The sequence below is a fragment of the Gracilinanus agilis genome, chromosome 3 (genome assembly GCF_016433145.1).
Source record: "Gracilinanus agilis isolate LMUSP501 chromosome 3, AgileGrace, whole genome shotgun sequence".
Taxonomy (NCBI): domain Eukaryota; kingdom Metazoa; phylum Chordata; class Mammalia; order Didelphimorphia; family Didelphidae; genus Gracilinanus; species Gracilinanus agilis.
The window spans coordinates 268,940,342-268,952,299 of NC_058132.1; the positions used below are offsets into that span (position 1 = coordinate 268,940,342).

General features: G+C 38.1%; 1 protein-coding gene across 3 annotated transcripts in view; it reads left to right on the plus strand.

The window, feature by feature from the left end:
* Positions 1 to 211: 211 nt before the first annotated feature.
* ACVR1C (activin A receptor type 1C) overlaps positions 212 to 11,958 on the plus strand; it is a 61,870-nt gene continuing 50,123 nt past the window's right edge. For 2 of the 3 annotated variants that reach the window (XM_044669855.1, XM_044669856.1), the window contains exon 1: positions 266 to 434. In XM_044669855.1, the coding sequence (XP_044525790.1) occupies positions 281 to 434 (154 nt within the window). In that variant the 5' untranslated portion in view covers positions 266 to 280. Of the gene's footprint in view, positions 435 to 11,958 lie in introns of all 3 variants that reach the window. The other variant, XM_044669857.1, reaches the window with a different exon arrangement.

Consider the following 11,958-nt stretch of genomic DNA (forward strand, 5'->3'; position numbering starts at 1 on the left):
TGAAGAGATCCATCAGCTTCATTAGCTGCCATGACTCAAAAAGGTTATGTTTTAAATGAGTTAACAGGTATTTTAAAAACAAAGTCTAACCCCTAATATATGAAGCCAGTCACCCAGAATTTCCACATTTTTTATCTCTATATTGTGAGGCCTATTTGTATATGACTTGTTATGTTTTAAAGATTCTCTGTTCCACTTTTCAGGACTGAAGTGTGTGTGTCTGTTATGTGAATATTCAAACTTTACCTGCCAGACTGAAGGAGCATGTTGGGCCTCAGTCATGCTAACAAATGGCAGAGAAGAGGTGATCAAATCCTGTGTCTCCCTCCCAGAGCTCAATGCTCAAGTCTTCTGTCACAGCTCTAACAACATTACAAAGACTGAATGCTGCTTCACAGATTTTTGCAACAATATTACCCTACACCTCCCAGCAGGTGAGTACTGTTTTTTTTCTTGTTTATCCATAATTTAATTTGCTCCATTAAAAATTACAGCAATGTTAAAAACAGAAACACCTTGTGCTTCAAATATGAAATAAAAGTTTTTTCGAATAATTCTTTTTGGAAATACAAGATGCTCAAGAATTTAGCTATGGTTAATTTCAAGAAACTTTAGTGTCAGAATAGATTAACAGTGAGTTTTGATGACAGCTCTCTTGTGTGAACTGTATTTTAACATATTTATGTGGTTAAGTTAAAATTCAATCTTGTAGATTCTTTTCAAAATAAAGATACTGGTGATGAGAGCAGAATAAAAGAAGGCATAAAATATGAAGGTAAAATTATAAAAAATTAATTTGAAAGCTTTTTTGCATAGTCTTATTTTTGTCCTTTTATGTATCCTTCCCATTCATTTATTTTCAAATAAGAGAATGATTTTTCAAAGAGATGGTGAGGCATGGGGTTTCTCATAGATCCTTATCACTTTCTTAAATATTCCTGATTCATTGCCTTGTTTTCTGATTCAAGGTTGTTGAAGTCTTAGACTTGACATCTTTTTCCTGACAGATTCTTTATGTGAATTTGAAATTGAGCATAGGTTCATGCCACAAAGATGGTCCTGTTGTTGAACATTGAATGAAACACACAGACTTAACGTCTATTAGGAACTTTTAAAATGCATTCTCACTTGTATAACAAACATAGGTTACATTCTGGATAATCCAGATAATGATATTCCCTACCCCTAAACTACCTTTCTACATGATCTTTTGATTTTAAATCGTGTCTGTTCTTTATCTTACGTCCTAAAGTTCTACTCCTAAGCAAAAGACTGGAATCATCTTTCTTGGTAAATTGAGCAAAAAAGTATTTGTTAAATGGCTGCTATGTATCAAGACAAAAATATATAAATATATACATTGTAAGTATTGAGCGAATAAATACAAATGCAAAGAATGAGAGAGGGCACTAACAGTAGGGGAATTATGAAAGATTTTATGCAGAAAATGGTGCTTAAGCTGTGTCTTAAAGGAAAAGAGGGACTTCATGAGATAGGAGGGAGTGTATTCCAGGCATTGAGGATGATCCGCTGCAAAGACATGGGAACAGGAGAGAGTGTCATGTGCAACAGAGAGAAAGCCAGTTTGAGTAAATCATAAAATGTAGGAGGGGGAAGTAATATCTAATGAGTCTGGAAACATAAATTGGAGCCAAATTATGTAAACTAAACAGAGTTTATATTTTATCCTCAAGGCAATTGGAACCCAGTGGTGTGGATTATTGGAGTCACATGGCTGTGGTCTATGATTAAGGAAAATTACCTTGACAGCAGAGTTCAGAATGGATTAGAGTGGTGAGAGACTTGAGACAGAGTAACCAGTTAGCTGGCTGTTAGTATAATCTAGTAAAAAGGTAAGGAAGCCTAGAATGAAAGTGGTAGCCTTGTGACTAAAGGGGAGTCAAATGAGAAATGATATGGAGTTAGAAATGGCAGGATCAAAAATCTAAAACTGAGACACTAATTCACTGCTGGTGGAGTTGTGAATTGGTCCAATCATTCTGGGGGGCAATTTGGAACTATGTGCAAAGGGCTTTAAAGGAATGCCTGCCCTTTGATCCAGCCATACCACTGCTGGGTTTGTACCCCAAAGAGATTAGGAAAAAACTTGTACAAAAATATTTATAGCTGTGCACTTTGTGGTGGCAAAAAACTGAAAAATGTGGGGGTGTCCTGCAATTAGGGAATGACTGAACAAATTGTGGTATCTGATGGTGATGAAATACTACTGTGCTGAAAGGAATGATGAACTGGAGGGAATTCCATGTGAACTAGAAAGACCTCCAGGAATTGATGCAGAGTGAAAGGAGCAGAACCAGGAGAACATTGTACACAGAGATGGATACACTATGGCACAATCGAATGTAATGGACTTCTCTACTAGCAGCAATGCAATGACCCAGGACAATTCTGAGGGACTTATGAGAAAGAACACTATCCACATCCAGAGAAAGAACTGTGGGAGTAAAAAATGCAGAAGAAAAACATATGATTGATCACATGGTTCAATGGGTATATGATTTGGGTTTTGGCATTAAAAGATCACTACTGCAAATATGAATAATATGGAAATAGGTTTTGAACAATGATACATGTATAACCCGGTGGAATTGCTTGTCAGCTCTGCGAGGAGGGAGATAAGAGGGGTGGGAAAAATCATGTCATGTAACCATGGAAAGTATTCTAAAGAAAAACAATGGCAAAATCTGGCAACTGATGGGTATGTATGAGGTAAGAGAGAATAAAGAGTTGAAGATAATGCTGTGGTTATGAATCTGGGAGACTGAAATGATAAAGGTTCTTTCAACATATGAAAGTGTGAAAGATGGAGGGGGTTAGATGGAAAGATAATGAGTTCAGTTTTGGACATATTGAATTTCAGATGTCTTTAGGTTACCTAGTTTCAATTATCTAATAGACAACTATTTGGTTTTGGAGGACTAAAGATTAGGAGAGATATTGGTGCTGAAAAGAGATTGCCCTGGGAGTTATTTGCATAAAGATGAGAGTTAGTCATGGGTGCTGATAAGGTGACCCAAAAGAAAACATGGAGGGAGAAGAGAAGAAGATCTAAGGCTGAACCTTGGGGAATATCCACAGTGAACAGGAAAAATGGTCAGATAGATAGGGGGAGAACCAAGAAAAAGTAGTGTCATGAACACCCAGAGAAGAGAAAGTATCCAGGAGGAGATGGTAGTCAGCAGTGCCAAATTCATCAAATAGGTCAAGAAAGATTAGGACCAAGAAAAGACCACTGGATCTGGCAATTATGAGATCACTGTTAAGTTTGGAGAGAGCAATTTCAGTTGAGTGATGAGGCTAGAAGCCAGATTGCAATGGATCAAGGGATGAGTGAGAGTCAAGGAAGTAGAGGCAATATATGGAGAAAACTTTTGGGAAGAGTTGGGCTGAGAATGAGAGGAATGATAGATGAATTTGAGGAAATGATAGGATTTACTGAAGATTTTTTAAAGATGGTAGAGACTTGGGGCATATTTGAAGGCAACAGGGAGGATAGCAGTCAAAAGAGAACAGTTGAAGATTTGAGAAAGAAAGGGGATGGCTTATTGAGGAGGCAGTCATTTGGAGAAGGGGATGGGATCAAGAACCTATGCAGAAAGATTGACCTTGTCAAGAAGAAGGTTCACCTCATTTTCAGAGATTGGTGAAAGGAGATTAAGGTGGTAGAGGGCTGATTTCAAGGGATTTTGAGATGAAGACAGAAAGTAAAGAGGAAGCTCATGTTTAAATGGCCATAATTATCTCAGTCTAAGAAGCAGCATCTTCAGCAGGTTAGAGTTCAGGGACGAGGAGAAGGTATAGGAGATTTGAAGAGGGGAGAGCACTTTTATATAACTTATTTGAGGAGTTAGATGGGAATTAATTTGGGAAGGTGAAAAGAATGCCTTCTTAAAGTAAGGGCACAGTTGAGGATAGACAACATAAATATGAAACATATCCAGTGGGCACAGTAATGGGACTTCATCTTGCTGTTTTAGCAGTTTGAGTACATTTAGAGGAGACAAATAGAAGAAATCTGAGGCCAAAATTTGACAAGACAGGAATAAGGACATGATATGGTGGCAAGGGATTCAAAACAGAAGATAGTATAGAGTTGAAAAGACTCTATAGTAAGAATGGAGGAGAGGGAAGAAAATGAATTTGAGTAGGGGTAATGGCCTAAAATCACTTAGATCAAGTAGTAATATAAAGTGCTGGAACTGGAGTCAGGAAGACTTGAGTTCAAATCCAGTTTCCAACACTTCTTAGTTGGATGACTTTGGGCAAGTTTACCTCAGTCTCTTCATTTGTAAGGTGAGCTGGAGAAGGAAATGGCAAACTACTCTAGTATATTTGTCAAGAAAACCCCAAGTGGGAGGGGCAGCTGAGTAGCTCAGTGTGTTGAGTGTGAGGCCTAGAGACGGGAGGTCCTAGGTTCAAATCCAGTCTTAGACACTTCCCAGCTGTGTGACCCTGGGCAAGTCACTTGACCCCCATTGCCCACTCTTACCACTCTTCCACCTATGAGCCAACACACAGGAGTTAAGGGTTAAAAAAAACAAAACTTTAAAAAAAAACCCAACTGGGGTCACAGATAGTTGGCTATGACTAAAATGACTCAACAACAACTGTGGCCCAAGAGAGTACTGAGGGGGTAGAGAGACTGACTGTCTCTAAGGTTGGAGAATAGCTTTAGGAAGGATGAGACCTAGCGAGATGTAGAATGAAGGGAAGTTCTGGTTAGGGGAAGGTCAGAATTCATGACTAGAGAATAAGAACACTTGTGGTTCTTGATGAAGTCCAGTAAACCATCCTTATGTCTGGTCAAGATGGATTAAGGAGTAGTTGATCCAGGGTTTCTCCTATAAACGTCTTTTTTTTTTTTAACCCTTAACTTCTGTATATTAGCTTCTAGGTGGAAGAGTGGTAAGGGTAGGCAATGGGGATCAAGTGACTTGCCCAGGTCACACAGCTGGGAAGTGTCTGAGGCCAGATTTGAACCTAGGACCTCCCATCTCTAGGCCTGACTCTTAATCCACTGAGCTACCCAGCTGCCCCAATAAACGTCTTTCTAATAGAAGCCTGTGTCTAGTGTTGATGATGGGCAGGGAAACATGGAATATGTCTCCAAAGAAATCGAAATGAATATAGCATAGAGATGTTTGTGAGTAATGGAGTAGGGTGAGCTAGCTACAACATATAATCAATAAGGAACTTTCAAGAACAGAAGTAAAAGCCGACATCAATGAAAGTATGATCTGAAGAGAAGATAAGTTGGTCCTGGGGTGGTGAGGCAAGGGTTGACGGTTAGACAAGCCAAAATGTTCTACTGTTATTCTTGTGATTTTAGGAGAAAACACAAAAAGTTTCTAACAGTTTGGGTGGAGTCCTTATGGTGTGCTGATGGAAGGACCTCGATTAATACATCTCTCTGAACTTCATGAGGCTGCTCCTCAAAAAGGCAGGTTTAGTCTATTGCTGGGTCATTCTAGTATAGAAGAACCTGATAGAATATAGAATTTAAGAATCTAGATCATCTTTATTATAATGTAGCTTCTTTATGGAGGAAAAAAAGTATGACTTAGTTAAAAAAAAGCTCATACTCATTTAGAAGAAAGACATGGCAGTGAGTGATTGGGTCTGGGAGCCAAAGAATGAGTGCTTCTGAGTCTGCTTGTTAACCCCTATTTTCTTTCTTTTTGACTGCAATGACTGTGACTTGCTGAGTTACTTATCTGAATTACAGAAATTTCCTTTACATTCCTTTATGAATCAGAGGAATTACCAGAGTACTTGATAGGCTATTACAGTACCCCTTTGAGAACTGATTGCATGGTTAAATAGCAACTGTATAGATAATTTCTACTTGGGGGATGACGAGCATATATATATATATATATATGTACATATATATATATATATATATATTTATGTGTTACCAGACTTTAGGGTTAAAGATGTTCACAGGGTAAGCTAAAAAACTCCCACTCAAGACCATGTAGCATGATACATGAATAGAATGTTGGACTTGGAACCTGGAAGATCTGGGTTCAAACCCTTACTCTGAAAATATGCTAAGGGGCAAGTCACATAACCTAAGCTTCAGTTTCCACAACTATAAAATGAGGGTGGGTGGATTAGATGGCTACTAAGGTCACCTCCACTTCAAAATTTAAGAGCCTATGATAATGTATGCCATAGAATCTCCCTTCCTCTTCTCCTAAGGCTATAGGTACTGAAACAATTTTAGTCAGTTTAGTCAACTAAATGGGGACAAAAAAAAGATTATCATTGCATGCTGATTGTACAAGACAGGCAGCTGGTTGATGGAACAAATTTTTACTTTGTATATAGTTTCTATAGAATATTCTTAACCCTTTTAGTGCCCTGGACACTTATAGCTATCTGACAAAGCCTATCAATCCCTTCATAGATAAGAGTTTGCAAATGCATAAAATGAAATACAAAGGAGAAACCAATTAAATTTAAAGTAGTTATTTGAATATAAGCAAACCAAACCAGTACTCAGAACCCAGCTTAAGAACTCCTGATTTAAATGGATATTTTAACTTTGCAACAAGTTTAGAGTCACAGTCGGTACCTGTTTACTTATATATCTTATTTACCAACTTAGATTTTTGAGTAACAATCGGCTTGCCTGCTAAGAATTCTGAACCTTGTTTCTGTCCTCTAGTTTTAGACTGATATTTCAGTCTCAGAAACTGGAGGATGCATAGTAGTTGTCTTGCTCCAAATTCTGGTCTTGGACCCCTCTGATCTGCCCCATGCCATGGCCAATCATGATGCATTTCTAGCAAAGATACCTCAGTTGCTGTGTACATATCCTGATTTTTAGAGAAATACATTGCCTTTTCGACTATACTTCTTTCTCCTCTCTCATGTTTTCTACTTCCTATGAAAAAGTAGATTGTCAGAGGTTTATTTTGTTGCTTGAGAGGATTTACTGCTTTTCTTAGAGTTGGTCTATAATTGAGCATCTTTCCAATTAACTTGAGAACATTTAACTTACACTTGATAGTGCCAATGACCCACATTTTATAGAAATAGCTATTTCATAGTGGAATAGGGATAGGGACTGCATCCATAATTTCACTGTTATAAGAAACACTGTCCTCTGCTAATGTAGGTGGTTACCTTCTCTGCAATTTATAGTCTTAAAGAGATGACTAGAATACTGAGGAGATAAGTGGCTTGCCCAGAGTCACAAAGTCATCATGTGTCCAAAGTAGGACTTGAACTTAGGTCTTTCTGACTTCCAGACTGGCTTTCTGTCCACTATATCATATTGCTTGTATTTCAGAAGGAACGATTTTTTTGCTGCTTTCCTTCTCTAAACCAGAGGTTCTTAGCTTGGGGTCTATGAATTTTTAAATATTTTGATAAATCAGTCAACAAAAATTTTTTAGACCTTACAATGTTCCAGGTATTGTACTAAATGCTGGGACTATTCCTCTTTCTCTTTCCCTTGTTATCCTTTCCCATATAACCTTTTCCCTTCCTTTCTCTTGAATTCCCTTCCTATGCCCTTGATTCCTTTACCCTCTATAACCTCCCCTTCCCTTCCTTTGTCCTCCTTTGCCCACCTTTGCCATCTCTTCTCTTCCCCCTCTCTTTTCTCTGTCTTGCCTAAGCTGCAAGAACAGAGACCACTCACAAGCTTGCTCCCAGTAAAGATCAACATGGAAGCTTTATTTTGCTGTTTATTCAGTTCTGTTCTCCTTAGACAGCCAGGTTAGCTTCTGCTCTCAAGGCTTTCCATATGGTGCCAGGCTTAGTGTGGTCACCCCATCAGCTATGGCCCAACCTTGTCTCAGAACTTGTAAACTCAAGGGATCCATCAGCTTTAAGCCTCAATTCAATTCAATAAATAAATATTCCTGAATACCAAGTATGTGCTAGGCACTGTGCTAAGCACTCAGAGAAAAAGAGGCATTTTTACCTTCAAGGAGCATAACAATCTAATGGTGGAGACAAAATGCAAGAAAATATATACAAAGCAAGGTATGTAGATGACAAAAAGGAAATAACTAAAAGAGGAAAAGCATGGAAATTACCAGTGAGTAGAGAAGGCCTCCTTAGCCTTATAGGGTCATGTGCCATCACCTGTGGCCTATATTTCAATATAATTTGTTTCCTTTGTAATCCTTTGCATTTTATTTTATGCAAAAAACATTACCCCAAAGAGGTATCCATAGGCTTCCCAAAGACTTCCAAAGAGTTCCAGGCTGACACACAAAAAAGAAAAAGAACCAATATGTAAACTCTGAACCAATATGTAAACTGTCTCACTGTTCTGACCATCAGAATAAGGACCATTTATCGAATGCTACATTCATAACCTATTTTCTTACCACATGTACCCTCATTAATGGGGTAGATTTGTACAGACAATTTTTTCCTGCAATTTCCTTCCCTGCTGACTACAATATGTCCCAGTCCTCTCTATACTTAAAAGACCTTCATAATTTCAAGATATCATCTTACATCTCTTTTTTCTTTTATACCCAAACTCCTTGAAAAAAGTTGTTTGTGGTCAATGGTTCCACCTTTCTTTGTTTTTGTTCATCAGTTGACTCCTTATATTCTGGTTTCTTAAATCATGACTCAAATGAAACTACTCTCTTTAGGATTACTAATTGCATCCTTTCATCCATCTTGACCTATCTGAAGCACTTGGCACTGTTGATTATTCCTATATAATACAATGGAAGAAAAGGTCAGAAGAAGGAAATCATTGTTAGAAATGTAATTCAATGAGCATTTATCAATTGCCTTTTATATGCTAGACACTAAACAAAAGGCAGTTTGATGATGTATTGGATAGTGTTGGACCTGGAGTTGGGAAGAACTGAGTTCAGATTCTCTCCCAAGTATATGTGTGCACCCTAGGTAAGCCACTTAATTTCTATCTGCCTCAGTTTTCTTATCTGTAAAATGGAGCTAATAAGAATACCCACTTTTCAAGGTAATTGAGGATAAAATAATATATTTGGAAAGCAATTTAAAGCACTCTACAAATATGATCATTATCATTATTTAATGATCATTCAGAGGGAGGCAAACAAAACAAAATATAAGTATCCCTTCCACTTTGAGGGTTTTAGGGGCACAGTTCCCTGCCTGCTCCCCCCACTGTGATCAGGAAAATCCACATAAAATTTTTTTGCCCTCTCTTTGTATCAGAGAAAAATGTCTGAATTTTTCTTTTTCTTTTATGGGGTGTTTACAATACTTTGCTGTAAATTTTAGGTTTAGTATTTGGTCATTGGCTATATAACTTCTAAATTTTTTTCTGCATTGTCTGCTAGTCTTTGCGTGTCATCTTTGACTTTCACAAAACTATCCCTGAATTCCCATTTAATTTCTTATGATATACTAAAACTCCAGTATGGAAAGTCACAATGTGGAGGGGATACCTGTTTCCCTATTCTTTGGAGAGAGTAAACTGAGAAGTAAACACAGGCTATATACAAAACAAATAAAGAATTATGGATAATAGTTGAGGAGGAAATAATTGGGAGAAGCAGAAAGTACCTTAAATATGTGATAACACTTAAGTTGAGTCTTGAATTAGTGGTAGGGATTACAAAAGGTGGAGAAAGAGGAGAGCATTCCAGGAAGAGGGGAATGGGCTTTTTGAAGAAGGGGAGTTGGGGGATATTGTAATAAATGGGTCAGGGACCTTATTCTGGTAATAAGGCTAGAAGGAGGAAGGTGTTAGTTGAAAGGATGGAGTGAGCTACTGTACCTGGGCTGGGCTTGAAACTTGTTTATAAAAACAAGGAACAAATCCAGGAAACTGCCTGTCAAGTGAAACTCTCACTACTAGACACCAGACTCCTTTAAGATATCAGGTTACCAGCCCCTTCCCTGCTGAGAAAGCAGCTTCCTATTGGTGAATGGTAGATTGACAGGAAGTGGATGTTGAATTTCCTGTCCTTCAGCAATAGAGTTTGTTCCAGCTGAAACCGCTCAGAACCCTTCCAGTTGCCTGACCCTGCTTGGCCTAAGATGATAGGGAAATAACCACAGAATTCTCTGGTTAAGGCTAAGGGGTTTATTGACAACAGAGTGAAGGGGACAAGGCAGTGGAAAGAGGGTACTGAGATCTAAGGATGAAAAGTTTATCTGACTAAGGTTGCTAATAGGTCTTGTCTGGATGGTCTTGTGCTGACCCAGGGCAAGAAGCCCTGGGTCAGAACAATGTGGTCTCTGGATAATAAATAAAGTTAACCTTTGACTAAAGGATTTGCTAGATGTGCTAATAGTATTGGTAAATTATTCTGCAGGATTGGTTTAAACCCTACTCTATTCTAGTATTAAGCTACCCACGTTCTCACTCCTACCACCCAGGGCCCCAGGGGGTAAGGGATAAGTGAGTGATCAGGGGAGAAGTCAGGGAAGAACAGAACCCAGCCCTGGGTCTCCAGGGCTTTATATACTCTTGGCCCAACTGGCAGTTGGTGCTTTGCCCTAAGGCTCATGCCACTGTCAACATTCCAACCAAGGCAACTGACAGGTTGCCCCAGGCCAACATGGCAAAGTTATTAATCCTATATTATAATATCAAATAGATTGTTTAATTTGAGTGTATCATAAGGGCATGTAGCTAACTAGTCTGGCAACATAGGTTGGAGCCAAATTGTAAAAGACTTTAAATCTCAAAGGAGGAATTAAAATGTTATCTTTGAGGCATTAAAGAGTTTTGAAGCTTATTGAACTGGAATGTTAAATGGTTAGACCTATGCTTTGGTAATAACAATATGGCACCGTTATAAAGGAGGGATTGAGAGGAGAGATTAGCAGTGGTAGGGGTGAGGGGAATGTAATTAGGAACTATTATAGTCTAATCAAGAAGAACTGAAGGCCTGAAGTAGGGCACTGACTCTTTGAGTGGAGAAAACAGAATGGATATGAATGATTTTGTAGTTAGAAACACCAGAACTAAGCAATTGATTTGATAAGGGGAGGGGGAAGGACAAAGAGGAATCAAGGATGGCTGAGTCTATGCACTTGAGTAATTAGAAGAAAGTGGATTGAGATTTGGGGAAAAGGTAATGAATTCTGTTTTGAACTAAAAATTCCTAAGAGAAACCAGAAAGAAATGGACTTGTAATTCCCCATATAGGGATGGTAGATTTGGGAGTATTCTGCATCAGGATGACAGTTAAATCTGTGGAAACTGATTCAGTCACCAGGAGAGATATTAGGTGGGATATGGATGATGATTCAGTAAAGAAAATTGTGAAAGAATAGTCAGACAGGTAAGAAGGAGAACCAGCAAATAGCAATGTCACGAAAGCTCTAGAAAAATTCATCAGAGGAAAGAATAGTCAACAGACTGAAAGAGTACAAAAGTCAAGAAAAATATGAACTGAGAAAAGGCCTTTGACTTAATAAATTAAGAGAATCAGAAACTTTGTAAAGAATTGTTTTTGTCAAGACATGGGGCTAGAAACTGTACGGTAAAGTGAGTGGGAAATGAGAGAGTGGAGACAATGACCATAGGTGCTTTTTAAAAAGAAAGTTGGATATAAAAGAGAAGAGAGATATAAGATGATATCTGGAGGGGATTATATGGTCAAACAGAAAATTTTGAAAAATAAGGTAGACTTTGGGGCTTAAAAAGTTCTAAAGTTAACAGATAAAAATAAGCATTTACTTATAAATAGCTAACAGAAGGAAAGGATTATACATTAAACTACAGGTTCCTGTTATGAACACCTTTCTTTTCTTTTAGATATGTAATAAATGCATCATTTAACTTTAAAAGCTGTTAATTGTGATTTTTTCTGGACTTCCATCTGTTTTCTTCTGTTCATTTAAAAAATAAAAAGATGCTGCAGTGACCCTCCTCCTCTTACTACTCTTCCTTCCTTCCTTCCTTCCTTCCTTCCTTCCTTCCTTCCTTCCTTCCTTCCTTCCTCCCTCCCTCCC